The sequence below is a fragment of the Cyprinodon variegatus genome, unplaced genomic scaffold (genome assembly GCF_000732505.1).
Source record: "Cyprinodon variegatus isolate N-32 unplaced genomic scaffold, C_variegatus-1.0 Scaffold533, whole genome shotgun sequence".
NCBI classification, from domain to species: Eukaryota; Metazoa; Chordata; class Actinopteri; order Cyprinodontiformes; family Cyprinodontidae; genus Cyprinodon; species Cyprinodon variegatus.
The window spans coordinates 83,240-108,168 of NW_015150986.1; the positions used below are offsets into that span (position 1 = coordinate 83,240).

Below are 24,929 nucleotides of genomic sequence, written 5' to 3' on the forward strand. Positions count from 1 at the left end.
ATACCACCATTTTAGGGCAGTATCGGGGCCCCGTCCGATACTGGTATCGGTGCAACACTAATGCTAACAGCAACATGACCAACATGTCAGGCTAACAATCAACATATACCGAACCGAAAACCGTGACCATGAAACCGTGAATCGAACCGTGGATTCTGTGAACCGCTCCACCCCTAATATCTGCAATTTGATATTGGATATCAATGATCCAATTCCTTGCACTTCACATAGAAGTGCTATTTTTTTTATTTTTTTGGTGCTTATTTGCTAATAAATAGATTTTGAAGCATCAGATGCAGGTCCAGCAGATTCCGAAATAGTTTCTTCACCACTGCCATTAGACTGCTGAATGGTGGAATAAAAAAAAAAAAATGTTGGAACTGTCACTAATATACAGTCGTATGTTTACATTATCACTGCTGCTTACCTTTATCACGGCTGCCCTTTATAAAATGAAAAGGTCATGAGGAGTTGTACTGAACAAAATTTCTTTTTGTATAAACTCTATGTGTACAAAATTATAATAAAGTATGTCTAAGTCAAAGTCTAAATAATATAAAGTACATTTTTATTTGTGTTCATTTGTTACAAATTTTACAATATTAATGTCAATGCTAAAGCCTTCACTCACATGAAGCTTTATGGTACATCCATTTAACAGTTGAATGGAATCAGTATCGGATACCGTCCAACTACATCAGCCCAGGTATCGGTATAGGATTGGAATAATCTGTACTTCAATTAAATATTAAGGTATTCCAAATAAACTAAACAGACATTGAAGAGCTTCTGGAGACCAACTAAAATTGACTAAAAAACACGATTATCAGGATACATTAGTTTATATATATATATATATATATATATATATATATATATATATATATATATATATATATATATATATAAAACTTTTAGTGGCAGTTCCACACAGGTCTAACTGCTTAGAGAGATAATTCATTCATATTGTTATGGAAATGAAACAAAAGGCTTCCTGATTTAGACAAGGAAGCATTTTGTTCCATTTCCATAACAACATGAATGATCTCACTAAGCAACAGGCCCAACTGAGCAGCATGGTTTGGTTAGCATATCAATAAGATCTTGGTTTCAAAAACAGTTTAAATGCGGTGCAAGCACTCAAAAGACTTAGAAACATCAAAGGAACAGTTCTGCTAGAAGTTCCTAAATGTTGAAATGGATCGGTTCCCCTGTCACAACATGCTCGGTCAGAGTAAAGGATAGCAAATCAATCCCACTTCCTCTGCTACCTTAGACAAATAACTTTGACCAAATACCATCAAATGATCAAGTGAATTTGTCTTAAATTAACCCTACGTAAAACCATATAAATCAAATGTAATGACTTAATTATGTTGATTTGAATTTGATTTTTATTGCCATTAATTTATATTATTTTATATTTTTTATTTCTTTCAGATGATCCATTTTAGTGCTAGTCGTCGTTCGAAAAAAACCCCAAAAAACATATCAAATAAGGCCATCAAGCCTTAAATATGACTTTAACATATATGTGACACAGAGACTAGTTATTGATGTCAGCTTTTTTATAGACTTTATTCTTCAATTTAAAACATATTTTTAATGCTTTAATAGAAATAAAAACTACTATGATGAATGTGTAATGAGAGAGAACAACAGTCTCATATTCAATGCTGGAAAGCCTTGCATATTGACTATAGAAAGCCTCTCCTCCTGCCTGCAAGCTCATACCTAAAGTTCATTCACTCTGTGGCAAAAAGGAGTTTGAAAACCAGTAATCCATTGGTTAGCCTTCACAAAGAAATAATTCTTCCAGGCTTTTGTATCAAAGACTCTTCACTAGCCAGGCCTGCTTCCATGCAGTTGTGGGTATTTGGCCTCAGTGATGTAATCACAGAGTATGCCATCTCCCCGACATGGCATAGAAAAGGACAATCAACGTGAGGCAGTGCGGAAACAACAACAACAAAGGACTAATTGAATGTTGGATTCAGCTCCCTGGAGTTTTTAGACCTTCTCTTAATCCCGACAGATAAAACGCAGCTGTATCTGTTACAAGGAAAAAGGACTAAATGGTCCTTTAAGTTTAATAAGACGTTATTAGCAGAACACAGCTGATGAATTGCTGGAAGTAGAGTTTTGACAGATGCTCAGCAGCGGCTATGTTATGTTTACATGCATGAAAAGACTACAGCTGGTACTCATTATTAATTAAATCGTCAAAACATTTTCTCATTTATTAATTTCCCAGTAAAATAAGCCCAAATATTTAATTTACAATTACATAAAGCTTCAAGAAAAAAAAAAAAAAAAAAAGCATAGAAATGCTTTTTTTTTCCTCCTGATCAGTGCTTCTCTGCCTTTCCTCTTTTTTTGGTGCTTTTATCCTCTTCATGTGTGCTAGGCAGTTCCTGTGCTTGGCATATCCAAGTCTGAGAATGCATTTGTTAATCCTAATAACTACATACATCATCCTGTTTTGTGTGCTAAAAAAATCCCTTTTCATGTAACTTTGGTTTAATCCTCTGTCCCCGAATGCCTCAGCATGAGGGAAGGTGCAGAGAAAACACTGCTCTCAGATGCATTTCTTTTACCCTTTGTGTATCTGCATGTTTCCATTTGCTTCTCACTTTGCTGCTGGTACACCTAAATCCTCCAAACTATGGAACAATTACTATCGTTTCCATTATTTTTGCATGCCACTTCTTCAGGATGCGCATGTATCAATTTATCTCCAGGCAGACAGGAAATAATCCTTCAGCACTAGTGACATCACCATCGGCACCATCTACAGCTCTACGTTGGTAACGGACACCATGCCGACTGATCCTTCTTGACAACGACATACATGGGATTAGGAAAGAGAGACACCAACTCATGTCTGGATGTGCATCTAAAACAACAACAGCAAAAAGGAGAGAAACGGGACTGAAAGTGAAATGAGGAAGAGGCAGGCTCTGTGCGCTGTCCTGAGCTAAAATTACATCACAGCCAGCTGTTATCTACACTGCTGGATGAAGTCAAACAGCTGAAACAGAAACATCCCAATGCATGAAAGTACATAAAACAGCATCTTAAAACTGGAAATCTAAGAAAAACTTCTAGTTAGGTACAATAGAATAATATATATACATATAAAAAGTTCTAAAATGAAGCAGCAAATTTAATTTCCTGCGCTGTTCAGAGGCTGTCCAACTGGAACACGCTTTGATCTCCATCTAAATGCAAAAAGTGTCCTCTGACATTGAGCCCAATATTCTCCTTGATGCGCTCTACAGCTTGTGAGAGAATCATGGAGGAAAATCTCCATAAACTGCAGCATAAACTGAAGAGAAAAAAATAACGAAAGAAAGCAAACATGTTGAATGTACGTGTGTTAGTGCAATTCTGAGAAAACGACTAAATACGACTGGGATGTTAAGTGCTTTGATTGCCAGCCCAATCACTAATTATTGCTTCCTCTGTTCAGTTTTCAGTATGCAAATTGCAGAGCTGCTTTTGGTGTGGTAATACCCCTCTATGATTAGCTTTAATCATAGTTTTTAATAACGAGGAAGAAGCATTTCTATATAAGGATATTAGCCTGAATAGTGTTGATGTTTCTTTCATTAATTCTAATTTATTTCTTGCATTCACACACTTCTGAACAGTTTGTTGTTTGTTGAACATGAATAATAAAACTCCATAATACCAGCCTGAAATATCCAATATGATCATTTTTGTCTGTGTTTATTTAGATTTTACAAGTTAAAGGACAAAAGTAAAAACCTAAAATGAGAATCTATTTTAAGAATTAAACAAGCAAAGGCTTGAGGTGGCAAAATGAAAAGAGCAACCCTGGAACAGCCGCTGTGACCAGTAAGGGGTAATATAACTATCTAGCAGGAATAACTAAAATCTCTATTAGATACTTGACACTGAGGCTTGTTCAGCCTCAGCTTAAACCACTGTTATAATAAGTTTCTCTATGCAACACTGGCTATTTATGTAGGGAAATGACTATGAGACGGTGAACAGTAAGGGTACAGCAAGAGCATGTTCGCGTTTGGCAGTGGAGCCCAGGCCTAACAGAACTGCATGCATTATAAGATGTTTTCACAGGAGAGTGGGCTGAAGAAGTGCTGTATTAATATTGCATAGGAGGGCTGAAAGAGGTTGTGTTTGTTTTAATGCACTGAAGGAAAAGAAGGGAATGAATCTTAGCTCTTGACGACTGCCGTTTCTCTTTCTTCGCAGACATTAACAACAATGATAGCAATACTTTCCACTGTAAGGCTTGTCTTTACTGTTTGGCTAAAAATAAAGGTACATTTCCTTTCATTTTGAGTGGTAATAGTTTGAAACTCATTTAACAGGTTTCTTAAAGGGGAATGTCGTTTATGTTTACATAGGGCCCTTGATTTTACGTTATTACGTCATGTTCTACTCACCCATATGAGTTTTGTGTCATTTGTGTCATTTACTATTTTTACTTCCTACATATTTGCAGTTCAAACCATTCTAAACATTAAAATGCAATATCAGAAAACGGGAAGTCACGAGTTGGTTAGGAGGCAAATTCACAAGTCATGGCATTTTTTAACAGCTACAATAATTAAATGGTAATTTGTTTTAAAAACAATACCTGAGGTTTCTTAAATGTGGCTTAAGACATACTACTAGAGTAGATCAGTCCTGCCTACATCCATAGGCATGCAAAAAAACCCTATGAAGATTAAAACAACATTTGATTATAATAGGTATTATAACAATCCCAACAAGTTCAGAATTTGGCATCGCTGATAATGATTCTGTCCAATCGACGCCAACTGTAAGAACGTTCCGCCTGAATGCCAAAACAAGCCAGTGTAAACAAAGGCCACACAAACTGGAGAGTTTTATCAGCGACATGTCAAGGCACAATGTTACCTCATGCATTTGGCGCCTTGTCAGCAAAGTTTTAGGCAAAGACAAAAGGTAAAACATTTTCTACATCAAGTCAGTGAGGTTTTTGTTAAAGCAACATGAGAAAAGTGTTCTGTTACTGCACACCTTGCACAGAGAGCAAGAATAAAAAGGACACAAAGTCAAGTTGGCTGTAAGTAACGAAGTTGTGTCGGATGCCGCTTGCAGCTGCAAAAAGAGGTGAGTAAATACGGTACATGGATGAGGAGATGAAAATCAGATTTTTTGTTTTTAATCACACCTATAATCTGTTTGTGCATCAATATTTGTTCCCCATGCCAGCACACTGCCTTGGTTGAAGTTTATTGTCACATCTGTTGATTAAAAATCAAGCATTCTTTTTCCAAATTAATAATAACCAAGAAATGTATTTGAGATACAGATAACCAACCAGTAGTTTGTTGTGTGTTGATAACTGTTGTCTTTATCTTTTACATTTCTCCAAGACCTTCTTTTTTTGGTTTTTCTTATCCTCTAAACTCGCATGTCTAAATTGCACATTCCCCAATGACAACAAATAGCTTTTTATTAGACTTTTTTCTTTTTTTTAAGCAAAATTACCATGTCACTTATGCCTTTGTAATCAAAAATGTGGCTATGTCAGAGAGGCTGCTGCTGTAGCAGATAAGGAGAGTTTCACTTCAGGATAAATCATGAGCTCCTTTTGGTCAGTTCTTGCCAAGCTTCACGGACTGATTGACAGATCTTCTTTAACGCCAAACAAACAATTCTGAGCCAGCCAGCCAGGCGGATAGATAGACCAGGCAAACAGAAGATAAAAGGGACTAAATGAGATGGTGGATAATCACAGAAGTCATTAATTCAACTCTTTGTTGAGTTTAATGGTTGTGGTGTTGTCACCTGATGGTCCAAATAGGGGAAATATCCTATCCTGTGGTACATGATACTTAATGACAGAGATGATGTTAGTATCTATGTGTTGATTGTCTCAGTTTTATAATAATGGTCTGAAGAGTAGATGACGATGAAGGTTGCCCAATCCTTTTGCCTTTCCACTCTTCATTTTGTTACTGCCTAAATGAGACAAATTAGCATTTGTTACCGAGTCAAATGGACATATGGGATAAGTAATGGGTGAAGCGAGGTTTGGCCTTTTTCTTACTTATATACAATAACGTCCGCAACTGATACCTGTTAGATTGATCAAGCTATTCAAACATGTTGTATGAATACCGTGCCTTATGCTGCTTGTCCCAAAAACATCTTAAAATTCCATCTTTTTATTTTAGTTCCACTGCCTTGTATTCAACAGCTCCCCTCTCATCTCTGCTCTCCTCCTCAAATATTTTTACTCCCCGCTATGCCGCTCGTTCAGTCTTCCCCTCTCCGTCTGTCTCTCCTGTGAGCTCTTCAAGCTCCAATATTTGTCAAGAGATACTCTGCAACTGTCTTTCATCGTCTCTCGCACTGCCTGTTATCCCTGCTGCTTCAAGCTAGTTAACTCAGCTGTTTTTTTTTTTTCCTTTTTGGACTTCTGTCCCCATTTCCTTATGAGCGACAGCTCTGTCACAGATTCGAGTAATGGTCACACGTCCCCCTCAGTTGCCTCTACACTGTTGGCAGGGATGGCTATTTCAATTTCCAACTGAATGTGAAGAAATAAACAGAAACTAGTCATGTTTTTAAAACCTGATAGAGGTTTACCTTTAAACATAACTTGATGCATTAAACCTTTGATGTTCTTTGCTTTGACAATGCCTCTAAAGGTCTTTCTTATAAATGTTTCAGCTTTTTTTTCTTGCTCACTGAATAAATCTTAGATGTTTTTGAAGGGTGGTTTTTAAAGGATTTACATGAATTCACACACATGTGAAGATCTGTTGGACCACAACAAGTTCCTCATCTTTCTGTCCAGAACTCTCCTTAGGCACCCTGATCAGCTTAAATGCTCTGAGGACATGCGGTTGGTCAGGGCAGAGGTTTGAGGTCAGTATACATCGAGCGGCAATGCGTTTAGCTCAGTGGAGGAATTACCTCAAGAGAGACTACCACAGAAAGTTCAGCATTAACTAATATAGCAAAGCTTCAAGTCCCACGAGAGCTATCAGACTACACAAAACATACTGAATAAAGACACGTTTATCACATTTATTATCTTGGTATTGAGCCAATCTCTGGCTATTGTAAAAATCCGACCTGCAGAAACAGAGTTTGGAAAATTGTTTTTTTTTTTTTTTATATGTACCATGAGATGGGATAAGAAAGGCATTAAAAATATCTTTCCTTAACTTCCTGACTTGAGTGGTCATTAATTTTTCACATTAGGAGTAGAGGCAACGTATTTAGCCTCTCATATTTGCAATTAGCATGGTTATTGCAGCTAGCTATATTCGTTTCCCTCTTGGGAACGTCCCTTTCCTTAAGTCTGAGGTTTCCAAGAGGCTCTGAGCAGGCAGAGGTTGAATGCTCAGAGGAATAAAACAGAGCCAACATGCTGTAATGACGTCCACCTTTCCATATGATTTGTTATGACAGTGCATGTCTCAACTTAGTTCACTTAAAATCATCAGTTTACCAACATTGAATTTATTTTAAACAGATCCAATCAAATCTGTATCTCTATATTTACCTTTTAACAAAAGGAAATGCTACATAAAGTCAACATTGTGCAACTTTTTTGTGGAATTCAATGATTTAAATGACCTCAATAGTGTAATTTAGTCAGAAGAGTTTGAGGCCTACCGTCATGGTTGGGGTTTCCCAGCGTCCACGGTTCGTCGGAGTCAAAGTGAGTGTCACCTCCGATTCCTGGCCCCGGAAAGTATGCATGGGCAAGGAAGCCCCCCTCTCCGTCAAAGGGGGAGCTGTCCCCATGGAAACCGGAGGCGAAGATGATGGTGATGTCTACGTCCTTCTTGGTCCTCTCCAGCTCGCTGTAGGGCACGGCTTCAAAGCGAAGCGGCGTTACGCTCTGCCACACGTCGAAGGCTCGCCTGATGGCATCGTGGGTCTCATCAGCGCCCACTTTGGGAGTCACGTTCTTTATGCTGCCGAGACATGAAATTAAAGCATGAGAGCTTAGAGTGAAAAGCGCAATAAAGTTGTAGTTTTTAACCTCACTAGGAAACATGAGGTCACCAGTATTATACGCCTCACAACTAAAAATGAGTTATTAACATAAAACTTTCATAAAAACTGTTTTACTCATGGTTATGATACCCTGAGAATTCTCACACCAGATGTAGGCTAATTAGTAGACTTCAGCTATCCATTAGCTGAGGACTAAAACAGGAAAGCACCACTGCTGTCAATCCGGTGTACTTCACCTTAATGCAATGATTTAGAAGAATCTAAAAAAAAGTACAGTCGTTCTCCTCGCTTGGTGCCATTTCACGCTCATCCGGCTCGCCAACAGAGAGCTAAATAGAGCGATTTGTGAAAGAACACAGCTGAGCTCTCCCCTGCCGGCTTGGAGTTGCTGCAGGTGTGCAAAGGATGAGACAATTTCCTGCCACTGGAATTTATTTTCTAATTAAGGATTATCAACAGCCCACTGCCTGCTGAGAGCTCCAGTCTGGTTTGGGCAATCAGGAAAAGTTCTCACCAGTTTATTCCCCATGAAAATACCCCAGTGTCACAGTTTTTTTCTTTTTTTCCTCCAAAGATATATAGATATTTGAAGTTTCCATCGGTGGGAGGTTTCGTGTCCTGTTACAGTACATGGTGGATGTCTGGGAAAGGAGGGTGGCTGATGTTTAGCAGAGAAGCTCAGCGGGTGTAATAAAGCGTTCAGCTAAACAGCGCTGTGCCAGATGCTGTCTCTCTCTCCAACCAAAGCCTTCACGTTGGAGCCTTTCAACTTTATTCAAAATCTCAGTTTTTCTCTTTCCATCCCACATGTCTCCTTTGTCTACAGTCTGCCACCTTCTTGCCTTTATTTGCCTTTTTGTTTCAGCTATTCACAGCATCTATGCTTACCTGTCAAGCTGTCATTTCCCATAATAGGAGTAAATATTATCAGAAAGTTTTTGTCTGCTGCTGGAAGGCACATTTATATACCCTATATATCTGCACTTTATGGTAGCTGAGGTTTTCTATTGGCTCCAACATAACAGGTGGCTTTAAATCATGCTGATGAATCAGCAACAATGTCGAGCTAACATGGCCTCATTGCTACATCCAAATCTTATGAAAACATTGACAATATTTATATTCCATTGCTCATACGCAGGTATTTTACCTGTCTTTTTTTATCTTCTGTAATATATTAATTTAAAATTTATGGAAAGCAGCAAATCCTAATATAGAAAGTCAATAATTTGTATTTTTAACCATTTTATATTTACAGAAAAAAATTAGAGCCATTAAAAAATGTGCAATGAATTCGGATAAAAAGAAAAAAATTGAAATTTTAGATTCAGTGGACCCGGGGCCCTGATCCTCTTCTGTCTATATTAGAGAACATGTAAAGCAGAGAACACTTTTCTCCTATGAAAGTACTTTACTGGCTTGTTTGATATTCATACCTCCATTAAAAATGATATGCATTAAAGACCTTAAAATTAGGTTTCATAATATCTAAACATTAGGAGTCTAACGGTGCCTGTATGCGTATTGAATCGCCTTAATACAGACGTTATGCATGGGTGCAGGTGAGTTATTAATCAGCCTGAGGTGATTACTGCTTTCATCCAGGTGTCAACACACACATTTACTTCTATGGTATTGTTTTAGTTGACTTTCTTTTTTTTGCTTTTTGTTTTTTCGGTAGATATAATAGGATTCTTTCAAGTTTCCTGTGATACGGCCGTAATAATGCACCGGAAAGAGGAATTAACACATTTTAAGCTTGATCAGCGTGGACTGGAGCTGAGCTGACTGGAAACACACACACACACAAAAAAAGTCGTTACTCCAAATTAGTGAACGCTTCATATCAGAGCGCTAACGCAGCAGGAGACTCAAAGCTGACAATTTTGTGTTAACAGTGATTCTTAAAGCGTAGAGAGTTAAAAATACATTTATAGGGAAACTGTTGATGTTTTGCAGTTTGTCTCGACCACAAGAGAGAGAGAAGGACTTTAACAGGGCTGCAGAACAGTTTATGGTAAAGTTGTTTTATCCTTGGAGCTTTTATTAAAAATTTTAGATTTGGAAAATGTCAAAAATCAGAAAGTTTAGTGAAAGGAATTGGTAAAGAGGTTGTCTCTCTTCAGAGTACACACAGAACCTGCTCTTCTAGTAATGCTATCTATAGTAACAATACTGCACCTAATGTAGATATATGATGACAGTCACAGCCATAATATTCTGCTTTTATTAATATCTTCTTCACAAAATGTTCTTTAATATAAATCAGAATCAATTTGAATTGGTTTCAATACGTTAAATCTTCAAAATCTCACTGCAGCGTCTTGATACCAATGAATCCAAAAAAGGTATAAAGTTTATTTAATGAAGGCCCACCTGATGGTGTCTGGTCAGCAGGGTGGGGGCGGAGTGAAGCCTACATTAGATCTAAATAGAAGACATAACACTGCAAAAAATATAAATCCAAGTAGGTCAATTTTTGTTAGATTAAGTGCATTTTTCCTTGAATTGAGCAGTTAAGTGAGCCACTTTGCCAGTTGAAGAAAACAATTTACATTTAAAATAAGAAAAAAAATCCATTCTCTTATTTCTTGTTGATAATGTCTGATTATCCTATTTAACCCTGTAATAATATAATCATATTTGATACATACGGTTTCTAAAATGTTTTGCGTCTGACACCTTTTGCATAATTTAATGGTAAAAACTTTGTAAACAATCAGATATACCTGATAACAGAGGGCAGAAGACTACACAAAAAATATTCTTGACTTATCGCATAGTAATAAATTATTAATATCAAAAATGTATTTCTGTTTTTTCTTTTTACATATTTTGTTAAAAGGCCAAATAAGAACTTCAACCAAAAAAAGTTTTATTCTTGGATCGGGCTTTAAAGGGTTAAAGGGTAAAATTATTAATTCCATTGGATCATCTTATTTACCTACTTAAATTAAGGCAAATGACAGTTATTTTAAGAAACTTGTACACATTTTTATATTGTTTTTCCAGTGAAAGCAAATTGCCATTTTGTGTGCTGCCATGTTTTTTAAAAAACAAAATACCTTTTTCAGCTAACACCTTTCTTTACATATTTAAATGTTCCAAATGCGTTAGAAGATTTTAGGCCAATAGTGGCCTTTATTCACAGAGTTTCAGACAGGATGGGGCGGAGCGAGAAGTGGGAAAGATGAGCCTCACAGGTGGAGAAGTCGTGAACTATAGCTCAGGTTGCAGCATTGAGGACAGAAAGCTGTCCTATACATTAGCGCACCTAGTAAACGGTCGCAATGTTTTTAATTTCTAAAAGGCCATTTTTCCTGTCCATCAGCTTTCACTGTAATTTTGTTCTCTATAAAATCAGATAAATTGAGGCCCTTAGGGTTCCTACTGCTTTTTTAAAGGAAAATAAAAAATCCACACATCCAAATATGACAAACCATCTTCAGGTCTAGGGCTGCATTTAACGATTATTTTGCAAATCGATTAATCTATTTATCATTTATTTATTTTTTTTTACGATTAATCGATTAATAATCGGATGGCCAAAGGTTCCTTAAAGTTCTGGATAGAGCATATTGACAAACATCCTATCCTTAATGCAAAATGTTTATATATTCTTTTATCATTTTGATATAATTACTGCTCTAAGTGGGTTGCTCTGTCAGCTAAAGGCATATCCTACATTCGCTATAATCCAGTTAACGATTTATCGATTACTAAATATGTTGACGATTATTTCAATAATCGATTAATCACAATTAATCCCATAAACGGTTTCAGCCCTATTCGGGTCCTTATCAGAATTTTTCATGTCGTTTTGCTCCTTCACCGATTCAGAACACCATTTTGTACCCACACATTCCCATTATGTGCCTTCCTCCTTTCATTCTAGAACACCTACACACAAATAAGGACTGATATAACTAAACATTAAGATAACAGAGCAGTTTTCATGGTATTTTTTTTCATAAACCTTCAATAAATAATGATAAAATCAGAGCTAAAATGCTCATATGTTATTTAAAGGCACTCGTATCTAATCAGTCTGCATGACCGTTTTGTCAAAGCGGGTGAATACATCCCCCCGTTAGATAAAAATCATTGCATGGCTGGTATGAAACTTCCCATGAATTAAATTCAGGGCACACCTAAAAGAACTCTGATAAGACACCCAAAGACTGCAACACTGACCAGCTGAGTCACAGAAGTCACAGGTTTAGGCTTGACGGAGCCACTGCAAATCCTTTCCACCGGGTTGAGACCGAGCAGGGAGTCGGAACAAAGTCCGCTTTGTCCTTTAAATTAGGTTTTTACAGCAAATAGAAAAGCAAGAGCGATAAGCAAATGAAGTGCTCTTCAAACCCGTAACACCTGACCATGACAATTAAAGTGAAACAAATGTGCCTCCTGAGGTGCTCTCCCTAAAACACATGACCCTGCCCTGCTCTGTTTAAGTGCCCTCAACAACTGCAGCCCCTTGAGGATAAAAAGAAAAAGAAATTAGATTTTATTTGAGTCTGTAACCTAACTTCCTGCATGCATGCCCTTCTTTAAAAGCAAGGCAAGAGAGAACTGTATATAGAGAAAAAAAATAAAAACAGATGTGAAGATTCCCAGGCTTTGTCGGGTCCATGAAGGATATTAAAAGTCAATGTTGCGAAGTTATGATGCATCCGGATGCAACCCATGTGCTGTAATAGCACCTGCACACAGGGAGAACAGTGGGGAGGCCAAAGCTAATTAGTGCCTCCACACTGAGAGTACTGTATGTGGCTACATAGAAACTAGCACGCACCCGAGGCAATCATGCATTTCTTATGCTTTCCAAATGCCAGCAATGTTATTTAAGATTATTTTAAGCCTGAGAGTCTGAAGCAGCAAGACAGAAGTTTTAAGAGAGACTTTATGAGGGAAAATTGTTTCCATGAAACAATAAACATGAGGAGTTGCTTAAAAGTCGAACTTGTTTTTTCTTAATCCTTTGGTTTATTGTTTGATGAGATTCACAATAAATATTTAATTAAAACAGCCACTTCAATGTATTTTACAGCGTTCGGTGGGAGAGTTTTCAAAATGTCTGATCAGTGATAATCTGGGAAGTGTGGCAGGCATTTGAATTCTACAATGTTGATCCAAATCACTGTGGAACCACACATCTGCAGCTGCAGCTACAAATCTTTTGCTGTATGTCCTTTCCATTTATCTACATCTTAAAAAAAAAAAAAAAAAAAAAAAAAAAAAACAGCAATTATTTATATGAACGGAATTAAATTTCCAAAGTTTCAATTCTGTACTTGAGTCTGCAAATTTATGTGGAGGTTATAGATATGAAAAAACAAGAAGGAAGGAAGACAGGAACATGTAGAGGAATAAAACAGAGAAAGTTGGGAAACAAGAAGGGAGGAACATATAGGAAAATAAGACAGACAGTTTTTATGAGACAAAGGTACTGTAACGTGAGACGCAATAGCACTGGGAGGATTTTCCCTTCAGCTGTTACACCAAACTCTGAAACTTTAAAGTCGTAGGGAAGCGGCTGTTCCAACGGTTGCATTTCCGAATTCTCCCGAGTGACTAAACACGAGTGAATAAAGTGAACGTGATTGGTCGTTTATCAAGGGGGCGGGATTGTTGTTGTGGAAGGTTCACAAGCAAGTTTGGTTGTGGCCGGTGTCTCTGAAGCATCTTGCTAACCAGTTAGCAACTTAGTGCTAGCAGGTTCCCAATGGGAAATTCCATTGGGACCAAGTAGCACTAAAATTGGTGACTTAAAAACGACACTGTAAAGGAACGCTATGGACAGCGGAAACATGCAAGAGGAGGAGAGTTTTGTGTCGGAGGTCGTGGATGAGTCTCCTTCGTCATACATTTTTTATTTAGAGGAGAAAATCAGGGATGAAGATGTAGTGGAAGAGGACGCCAGGGAGGCAGAAGCTTGGTTTGGTGTAGAAGGCTTACAGCCGTAAATGTTTGAGCCCTTGCCTCGCAGCGCTGCCAGTTCTGTTAGCTCTACGCCTGCCGGAGACACAGACGTCCATCCCCGTGAAACACTGGGACGCAACTCAATGGGAAAGGAAATGATTAGGGATGCATGATATAATCGGCCCCCTATCGGTATCGGCCTGTATCGGCCTTAAAAGTGAATATCGGACATCGGCCACCCCACCGATATTTAACCCGATATTTGATCAGCTTCTGAGTTTCTAAAGTCTAAAAAAAAAATAAAAATACTACTTCTTCTTCCTCAAAAACTTCTTTTTTACAGACTTAAAAATTTCTAAAGACGAAGGAAAAAATATTGATACATTAAAATATCACAATATCTTCGTATGCTGATATATTACCATTTAAAAACACCATATCAATCTCTTTTACTAATGAAATATTGCTATATGTCATCGTTATGCTACGAAATCCCCCGAAAATTCACGAAATTTTGCCATATTTTTATATGTTGATATATTGACGCGGTATCGATCTATTTTACTAACAAAATCTCACAAGAATTTGCGAAATATCACGAGAGTTTGTAACAGAACGATGAAATTTCAGGAGATTTTGAAAGTAAAATAGATCGATACCGCGTTTTTAAAAATCTATTTGATGTCAGCATATGAAAATATATTTGAGTGTATTATTTTTCAAAGTGTCAGAAATGGATAACAAAACTGCTATTTTCAATGACTACTTATTTTTTGTCCAGCTTTAACATCGGTATCGATATCGGTTATCGGCTACATGAGTTTTAAAATATCGGCATATCGGATATCGGCCAAAATCCCAATATCGTGCATCCCTAGAAATGATTCCTATTTCTTATTTTAACCGTTGTGTATATTAGCTGCAACACATGAATCAAGATGCTATGACCGAAAAAATTTGATTGACAGATGACTGTTGATATATGATTGGCCGAATTTAGGTGTTCAAGCTGACGTATAACTAACTGGCCTGCATAAGGTAATGGAAGAAAGCCCCCAAAGATTTTAAGACAAAATTTTTTTTTTTCAAATAGAAATTTTCTACATTTTGGGACAATATTGTCTGATAAAGAGTACATTTACATACATTTTTAAGCCAGAATGATTTGACATTTAAATGACTTCCCTACAACTTTAAAGAGATTAGAGGAATTTAAGGATGAATCTGCTGCATTACGTTTTGCACCGATTTGAGATAAAATGAGCAGCTGCAGGCATGCAGGGGGATGGACAACAGGCTGGGCTTTCGTCCACCAAAATGAGAAACACACATACGTACACGAGGCAGGCTGGTGAATTTAAGATTCTTCAAACTTATTACATAACTCCTCAGCTTCAGAGAGCACTCTTTGGCCTTCTACCAGGATGTCCTGCTCATCCTTCCTCTCCTAATGCCTTTCTTTCTGCAGCTGCTTCTCCTCCACACTTTCCTCCCTCCTCATTTTACACCCCTCCGCTCTTTATCAAGCTCCCCTCATCCCCCTTTCCTTTCATTCGGGTGCCGACGCAGATGTGCCACTCACTCGCTGGAAGGACTAATTTTAAACTCAGTCCCAGCTGAGTTTGACCAAAAAAAAAAAAAGTATGCAGTTGTGGCAGCCGTGATGTAAAGTTCGGCTGGGGCTGTAGGTTATGATACACAGATTGGATTTACTGTGTAATACTGCTTATACAGTGATCTCCAAGGCGGAGAAAAAAGAAAAATGACAAAACAAGATCAATTGTAGGGGATTATTAGATGAAACATGGAGCTGGGGGCAAGCGATCTTCTAGAAGCAGAAGAAAATATTACAAAATGTGAGCTAGTGCCATCACTAAATCAACAGAGTAATATTATATAACCAGAGCGAACTGTCCTATACATTACTGCTCATGGCGCTGGATGTCAGGGAGGGGGGTTATGAGTTATGAAAGTGGTGATGAGCTCTCTGGTCCGAGATTTGTCGTGCAGCCCGCGTTCCTGTAGCTTGGCTGTAGGGTCATTGGTCGCTGAAGCGAACGTTTTGCACAGCTTGAGACGGCACGGCTTTTTGGCATTGAGCAAACTCACACTTTAGCTGACCCTCAGTTCTGCACTTTTTTAAAGTTTTTATCTGAAACGTAGAGAAAGCTCCCCTCTGTTGACTTGGTTTGGCCGGTGCTTGTTCACTATATTCAATAGATTTCGCTCTAACATTTTACTGAGACATATTGGAAAGTTCTGTAGGGTAACAGAGCTCTTAAAGCATTCCCTACAAGGAGTTGTATACAATAAGACGCCATGATGCACTGATTCTTTAGTCTGGGATCAGCTTAAATGTGTAAACAGCAGCTCTAAACGTTGAAAATCTGATTCTTTTTTAAAAGAGAAAGTACAGGTTGTTGCCCAACTGAACACACCTCATCTTAAAGCTACTAGCTCATCCAGATGACACTCCTCGGAGTGGAAGCTGTGACTAAAGAGACACAACTCAGTATTATCTGTTTCCAGTGATGGTGAGATGCTTTACAGGAGGTCAGATGAATCACAGAGATGTAAAAATAAACTATTTCCCTCATCATGTGTGAAAGAGAGTAAAACACATGAAGATAACAGGAAGGGTGGAAAGAGTGATGAGTAATTGCTCTATAACTTCCCATTGAGCCTTCAAACTGTGTCCAGATTGAAAGTTCTTTATCCGGATATCCCTGCAGCCTTTTGAAGTTCATGTTTGGTTATAGGTCTAAAAAGAAAAAACTTGAATTGACTAAAATATGTGGAAGCTTAAGAAAATCTGAATAATAATCATCAACAAAACTGAGATAATTGCTTCTTTAGTTTAGAGAAATGCACTTGAAGGATTTGGCTTTGGACAAAATTAAAATCACCATGTGTGAACAAACAAAATATAAAGTAGTAGCCATTCAAACTGCTTAATGGGTCCTTGGCTGGTCCCCTACAATTCCTTTTTAAACACCAATCTTTGTACTTAAACATTCTTTCTGTAATGATTTGTGGACAATAAGTTCTAAAGAGAAGCGCCATCTCCTGGTTAGACCCTGTAATTCATTGGAAGGGTGGAGTCAGAGTAAAAGAATATACAGGAGGGGGTCACTCCTTCCACGGCTGGAAGTTGGAGGGGATTTTGCTTGGAGTTGCAGGGAAGTGGGCTGATATTCGGCTGGCGTTTGACTCGAAAGGGCCGTTTTGAATGGCTGCTGCATTAGATCTAGTTTTTAAAAGCTCAAGACCCACCTGTATGTGATATGTTTGTGCTGCCACTTCTGGCCTGTGAGGGCGTATCGTTTTTTCCTGACGCTGAATCTGGATGCTCCGCCGAGCTCGTCAGGAACCCCACACCTGGGCCTCTTCATCCACCTACCGGGCGAAGGTAAGGGAGCCACAGATCAGAACAGAACTTAATTATTTTGCAGCTGAAAGACACTGAGCTACTTTTAAAAAAAGCTAACTCCTATCCATGATAGAACAGAATGAACCAAAAAAAGTCATACAACCTTTTAACATTCCTTAGGTTTAACTGTAAGACATCAGCATAAATGTATTAACAGAGACGATGTGCCTCACCTTATGGTGTTATCGCTACATCAACCAACGGAAGCAGCAGGGGGAAAAGAAGCAGACAAACTGTTAGCTTATCACATTTTACTCTGTTTCAGCCCCGTGGTTGAACAGCTGTTAGTCCACCACTCTATAATCTAACAGTTCAGCGGCCAATCTGAGCTCATTTGCTCTTTGTAGCACAGATGGCATTTTCAGCCAGTGAGGACAAATATCACAGGATGTTTAAAAAAAGTATTATTAAATGGTTTAAAACTCAACTTTATGGGTTTCATTGATTTCTTGGAACATCTAATGTTTCCTCTCTGATTACTTTAACTATCTAAAGTAAGACGTGTGGCCCATGAGGTCCAGCTGATTGAAAATCAGCCTGAGCAATTATTGTCCCTTTTTCTTCTGAGGCATTTTCTATCCTTTGATCCGACATCGGAGATTAGCTGTTTTCAAAAGGTCTGTTTGATCCATTTAAAAACATCCCGTTTAATCTATGTCGAGGCTAATTTGTGTCTCCCTCGCCTTCAGAATCTGGGTTGGATGAAAAATGCGGTAATCAGTTGCATCCCGCCCTGAATATGAACTCTCATTTTATTCAGACGCAAGAAGCAATTTTTATAAAACAGTTTTTGAGATGTTTAACCCACTTGGTTTTCAATCTTTGTAATAACAAATGTATCCGTTGCTTTCTACGTACCCGAGTATATCTTAATACCTGTATTCCTTTATTCTTTTAATATTCAGAATTAAGGCAAGAAATTAATAGACCCTTGATCTAGGCCACATTTGAACCATGGCTGCTTCCTGACTAAAGTTTAACACTTTTTCCTGAAGGGTAAAGTTTTCTTTTTCCAATATTTAAACAAGTGTTCAAAACATGCTCTTTTGGGACCCCTCTTTGCCCCTGAGAGCATTATTTATTGTACGGAGAACCCATGAACATATAAGGCTATTTTCAAAGTAAAAAGATCTTTGTTGAATATTTACTTACTATATTAAAACATTTTCAAAACCAATACATCAAACAGCTCTGGAACATCAATGTCAAGGCTCAAATAGAGTGAAATGTGCGATAAGATGAGCTGTAAAGTCATTACTTAAAAAGTTTTGTGTTTTGTAAACTTATGAAAATGCTGATCGAGTTCTGGACATTTTTTTCCTTTCTGCCTTTTTTAGTTTTGTTCATTTTGAGCAGGACTCCTTTGGTTTGAAAAATGAAGCTGTCTGAAGATGTCATCTGTGCAGATCAAAGTGAATATGTATCGATTGCTGTACGCCGTCTGGGACGCTTCATATCCACTATGACGGTTCAGGATTTATCACAGTTTTCTGTAATCTACTTACAGTCTACTGTAAGGAAATGTGGTTATGTTACTACAATAAGCTATATCTACCGTCAGAGGGTCTACAGTCATCTACAGTTTTTCAAATATAAACTCTGATAGATATAGATATACTAGATTGGCTCTTATGAAATATAAATAATTTGCAACTACAAAGGAAGAATGGCATTTAAGTTTATGGGAACCAAATATTTGACGGAAAGGTCATAGGTCAAAGAGCAGAGTTGATTATGGGCCTACTGATCAATCAGTAGTATTCCAGCTATCATAATGTTATTTACCGAATCTAACTGTATTGTAAGGGAATGATGAGGTAGGTAAAATGTTTTTTTTTTTACTCACTCTATAGTGTTGCTGTCCAGATTCCCTGTGACATTTAGGCCATAGCGGCGCTGCATGGCAGCGATAGCAGAATGCATGACTCTGGCAGAACGCAGCACGGACATTCTGGGGTCTGCAGGAGGTAGGTAGCCATACCTCTGGAGCCACACCTGGAAGCAGGGAGACGAAAAGAGAAATAAGACAAAAATCATACCCACACAGGAATACAAAAGCCTTCAAAAGTCATTATAAAGGCAACAGTAGAGCTCCTTGGCACTGGTGGAAAGAGTAACAAGAAGCACTGTTTTTCTAAAGTTAAACAAGTCTGCTTTATAAAAATATCTAACTTCCTTTATCCTTTATTTTTATTTTTTTTCTCCCATTTTTAGGACAAGGGGTAGCAGCACCCTAACTGTCTTTGTTAGTAAGAAAAAGATAAAGGTTTAGAAGTAAAGCACCTGAAATGAATCACTGTGATTTTTTACAAACAAATTTTATTATCCTCTAAAACAAATATGAATTTCTTGCACTAAGAAATGTCTAAATTGATATGAAACCCTTTTTTACTCATATTTCTTCTCAAAATAACAGAAAACAAATTTTAGAAAACATCGGTACAGGCAAAGCATTCATTTTTTGGGTAGTTATCAGGTTTGTGGGATATTCATCTTCAGCAGAAAAACAATTTCAGATTTTTAATGGCATCTAAAGGGCTGTTGAAATATGTATATTATCAGTACATTTCTATCAACTGCAACAATACAGTTGAAATCCTAACATTAAATGTCTCCTCCTCAAAAAGGCTGGTAGCTAGTCAACCTCAAGGGCTTAGCCAGGCTCCATCTGTGCTTTCATCTATTTTTGGATGACAAATTCCCATCAAAAAGGACAGTAAACAAATAGAAAAAAAAACTCTATACTCTTCAAAGATCACAAACAGTTTGTATAGTTGCAATCTAAAGGAGAAAAAAACAGCGCAGAAACATCAAATATTGAGCTTACATCAATGACATTTTCACTTTTACATGGTGAAGTAAAATGGAATGAATACAACATCACTGGTTTATTCTCAGTGACTCAATGATTAATGTATACTTTTGTGTTTTTAAAGCACCATCCACACAGAAACACGGTTTGGTGTAAAGATATTAGGCGTCTTTTTTAAGGGATGCAGCTGTAGCTCTATCCTCCCTGTAACCTGTTGCTTCCTGAGGATAGGAACATATGTTTACCTCGTATGAGCTGCTAAGTGTTTCAGTCAACAGTTTTGGTGTCATCCTGGAGCAGCAAGGGCTGCAGCAGCATGTAAACCACCCACTGGTCTTCTAGACCCGATGGGTTAAAGAGCTACTGTCCAACATTGAAGACCTTTTGGGACATAATGGTACTGTAGGTTGATGGAAAAAACATTTTCACTGAATTAAAAAAATCACCAAAAGCAGATTTTATTTTATTTTTTCGTTTCGTTTGGTTCACACTCAAATTGTACATTTGCAAGTGGACTAAAAACGTACAGAAAAGCCACCTGTGTGGATCGTTGCTCTCATTGGTCGGTAATGACTACGGTTGGACAGAGCTCATACCCATAAAAAAGATAACCAGCCCAGGAGTCCTATTTTGCATATTTATGCTTTCATCACAGCAGCAAAACCACTTTGATTCTGAAGAGCAGCTTAGCCAACGTGTGATTTTTTTTTCTTTCTTCAAACTGTATCAAAATTGCGTCCTACAAGCCGAAATCCACCACAAGCGGGCGGCTGTGTTCTAAAGCATGAGACTTAGGAACACACATGGTTTTAATACGTTGACTACAAAGGGGGCAGCTGAGTCCCAAGACATGTATGCTTCCTGTATTTAGGTAGGACTGAGGTTTCAGGTAAATATTGAACCGTAATATTATCACCAAAGGCTTGTGATGGACTGATGAGCTGTCCAAAGTGTTTCCTATCTCTTATCCAATGACAGCTGGAGATCGGCACCAGCCAAGCAGTCACTTGTTGGAATCACTGACATTGTAATTAGGGTTGAGATTAAATACATGCGCAGAGTTCATTTCTAATGTGGATGTAATGCCCAAATAGGAGATAAATTGTCCTTTTTTCTGTTTCCACTATTTAAAGTAAGGTTAAAAGACGAAAAACCATTATCTGAATTTGTTTAATATAGAATTGGGTTTGTTTAGTATTTTAGATTTGTACCACAAATTATCAAAAGCAAAAACAACTTGTTTTTTTTTGCACCAATTCAGAAGATTAGAGCTAGAAACCATCTATTGTGTTGTCCCATTTTCTTTCAGGGGTAAAGTGCACAGGCTTGATATAACATAAATTGTTTTAAATAATCTACAGCTCTTAAGATTAATGAAATTTAGATTTAATGAGCATAGGTGTTTGAGACAGATTCAGCAAATTAAATGAAGCTTAAAAAATCTTAAGATCCCATGGAAAAATTTAAATCACATAAAACAGGTTGACAGATGTTATAATAAAGCAACATATATGTAAGGCTAAAATGAATAGAAATGTATTAATTATCGACTCATTTTCACTATCAGGTGATCAAAGGGGATATTAGCAACACAGAGCAAAGGAGGGGATAGACTTTTCTATGGAAGTGGAGCTGGCGATCTGTTCATAAACACTGAACAGATTTACTAAATTCCATTCAAACAAAACAAAGCCAACAAGATTGTCTTGGTGTTTGGTACAAAACGAGGAAAAATCTCATCTCAGAGTCTCAGAAAGCCCAAAAAAACTCAGACTATTCTACCACTACATTCAGCAGAGCTGCACTGAAGTCTGAGTACAAATGTAGACAATACTGTTGAGCTGTTTCTATCATCAAAGTCGGCCGCTGCTCAGGATGAAGCAGGATACACACTGGGAATGAAATTCACCAAACGGGGAGGGAAACACAGCATGACAGGGGAGGGCGGGAAAAACGATCACTCAAGTAGGGCAGAAATGTGAGACTACAGCTTCGGTTACACCTAGAGAGCATCCAGTGAGAAACAGATGCATTTAGCAAGCTCTATGTGTGGAATATCTGTAAATTCAGACAATGTATATCTGTAATCATAGTTTGCCCAGTACTCTGCAAATATACATGTAGAGTTTTACTAAAGAGTTATTTTGCAAACAAACAATTGTGCAGATGAAATACATTCTTGTTAATATTGTTTCCTTGTTTTATATATATATATAAATGGTTTAACAAATTACTTTACTTGATTACCTGATGCCGAATGGAGAAAAGGGCTGCATCTTATTAACCAAGAGGTTGTCATATTTACATACAGCTAAAATCTAAAACACTGCTCCCTCAGACTTTTCAGCACTGTCTTTTCCCATACATTTCCCTATTGCCTTGCTGTTTCCTTCTCCATTCCTGTCAGCTGAGAGCATTACAATGTGTGTCATGTTCACGGGTGAAATTTTCATTCATCAGCTCAGCTGCTGAAGCTCCTCTTTGCAGACTCTCCCCGGCGAACTGGCACGCAGACCCACAAGCATGCAAACGCCCAACATACCAGCAGACACACATTCAACAGAAAAAGAAGGACGTGCTGCGACATCAGACATTTCAATATTTATACAAGAGTCCACAGCAAAGACATTATTCAAATAAGATGCAGATCATCGTAGCATATAAGCGACTTAAAATTACTTCAAGGTTCACATTTAAGGTAAAGCTGAATCTTCACCAGTCGGGTGATGAAAGGTTTGAAATAGTTTAACAAGGATCAAAGTGTGTTGTCTAGCCGACTGGGTAAGAGCTGCAAAACTGAAGCTTGTGTCCATTGTTCCCAGTCTACAGCGGTAAGGATCATAGGTAAGCGCCAAAAGTGATGGATGGACAGGAAGTGGTGGAAAGGGTTATTGGTTCTCAAGGCTTCCTAAAGCACGCTCGACCAAACGGACAGGCTGCATTAGTTTAAATTATTGAGAAGCTAATGCTGGCTCTATTAGAATAGTGTCAGAGTACAGCGTGTACTCTATGAAGTATGGGGCTGTAAAGCTGCAAACTAATGCTGGCCGTCATATATTTACATGTAAAAACATACATTTTAATTTCAAACATCCACGTTCTACTTTATATAAGAAATCTATAAATATTAGCAACATACTAAAACTTCTCTAATACATATTTATTTCAGAGTTAAGCAGACTGCTACATTCACAAGCATCTAAAAATTGGTTTGGTATAATTTAAGCACACAGACTCTGAGGAGTAAAGCCATTAGGGGGGAATACAGCTCCAGAGGGCAGTACTTGAAGCCGGTGCAGCTTTTATCAGATTCAGAAATGTATTAAAGTCATCAGGGAAACTATGAGCCAATCTGGACTGACAGTTGTTGTGTCTGATGCACGAAGGCACTGACAGGATATCGGACGATTTTGTGTGAGCATGCAGGAGGTGAAGTGCTGTTCAGGGTCCCGCATGAGGCTGAGATGGATAGATGGAGGTAGGGTGTGCAGGGTGTAGCTGTCACGCTGGTTCTTTATTCACAACATAACAGAAGAGGGCAGCCCGTGATTCCAAGGAAATGTTCTGCACTGGCAGCAAACGCAGTAAAGATGGTCCCTCAGGTCACCGTGTTTCTTCCTTCTCAATGTTCTTACAGCTATAAAAAAGAAAAACCCTGACAGTGAGATCAGCTCAGCAGGCCTGGGTCCTCTCCAGGTATTCCACTCTCCGTCCACAGTCTAAAGACTTGAAAGATTTGTTAATTGATCTGTCTAAATTTCTCTTATGAATGATTTGCTGAATAATGATCAGGTATAGACCAAGGAATACTGGACAATAAGCACAAGCAGTTATAGACGAATAGAAGTGTTGAAAAGCTAATGCAAACATCTCATTTTGGTGCTCAAAAGTTGAGCTTCCAATTTGTACATCTCAAATAACCAAAAACAAATTATACGTTTTCTAGATACTCCTTCAACCCAAATCATGTGTGGCTGCAGAGAAACCTAAACAGTTCAGACACTCTATATTTGCAGATTTAGTGCAACACCCCCAACCCCTTCTCTGGCTAAAATTGAGAACAAAGTAGATCCTTTGCGCTGTTGCCTTCAAGCAAGAAGATCCTAGGTTCATTTCCTGAACTAGGGTTTTTCCTCCATGGTTTTTATGTTCTCCCAGTGCATCTGTTGGTTCTCCCAGGGTACTCCAGCTTCCTCCAACAATACAAAAATGTAACTAGTAGGTTGATTTGTGTCTCAGAATTGCACATAGTCAAGGGTGAACCACGCCCAGGCACCTCCTATCATTGAACCTGATAGACTCTTGGAAGTGGATGCATGTAAACTTTGGCATAATCAAAGAATCAGATTAAATATTTCAAAGATTAAAGGTCATTTCATACGATTTACTTGATTAGCACCTTGTGGCATGTTTTGGACAAAGCCAGCAGAGATTACATCACATTGTGAGCACCTTCATCCATTCAGTTATGATAAAACAGGATGACACTGAGAAACTAATGCAGAGGGAAGTTTCCCCGTTGATAATGTCTTAATGAATAAGATGCTTGCTTCACTCGATCAGCGAAGAGCATTTCCTCCTTTGCATTCGCCAGTTTCTTCTTATCTATGCCGGTTTTCCTCCTAAATCCTCTCCTCTCTGCTGCCTACCTGTCCTGCTCATTGATTCTCTCTTTCACACAGTGATCTATGGTTGCCGGCATTCTGCAGATGTGAGGATTCCTGAGAGCACGGGGCTCTGGCTCGACAGCCTTATTCATTCGAT

The 24,929-nt window shown here is 38.1% G+C and overlaps 1 protein-coding gene across 2 annotated transcripts in view; it reads right to left on the reverse strand.

Annotated features, from left to right (window-relative positions):
* Positions 1–24,929, reverse strand: part of mmp16 (matrix metallopeptidase 16) — a 96,723-nt gene that overhangs the window by 49,588 nt on the left and 22,206 nt on the right. Inside the window, exons 2-5 of one of the 2 annotated variants that reach the window (XM_015391257.1) lie at positions 19,200–19,348; positions 17,527–17,541; positions 17,197–17,319; positions 7,651–7,955 (exon numbers count right to left, since the gene is read on the reverse strand). In XM_015391257.1, coding sequence (XP_015246743.1) covers positions 7,651–7,955; positions 17,197–17,319; positions 17,527–17,541; positions 19,200–19,348 — 592 coding nt within the window. The remainder of the gene's footprint in view (positions 1–7,650; positions 7,956–17,196; positions 17,320–17,526; positions 17,542–19,199; positions 19,349–24,929) is intronic. The other variant, XM_015391258.1, reaches the window with a different exon arrangement.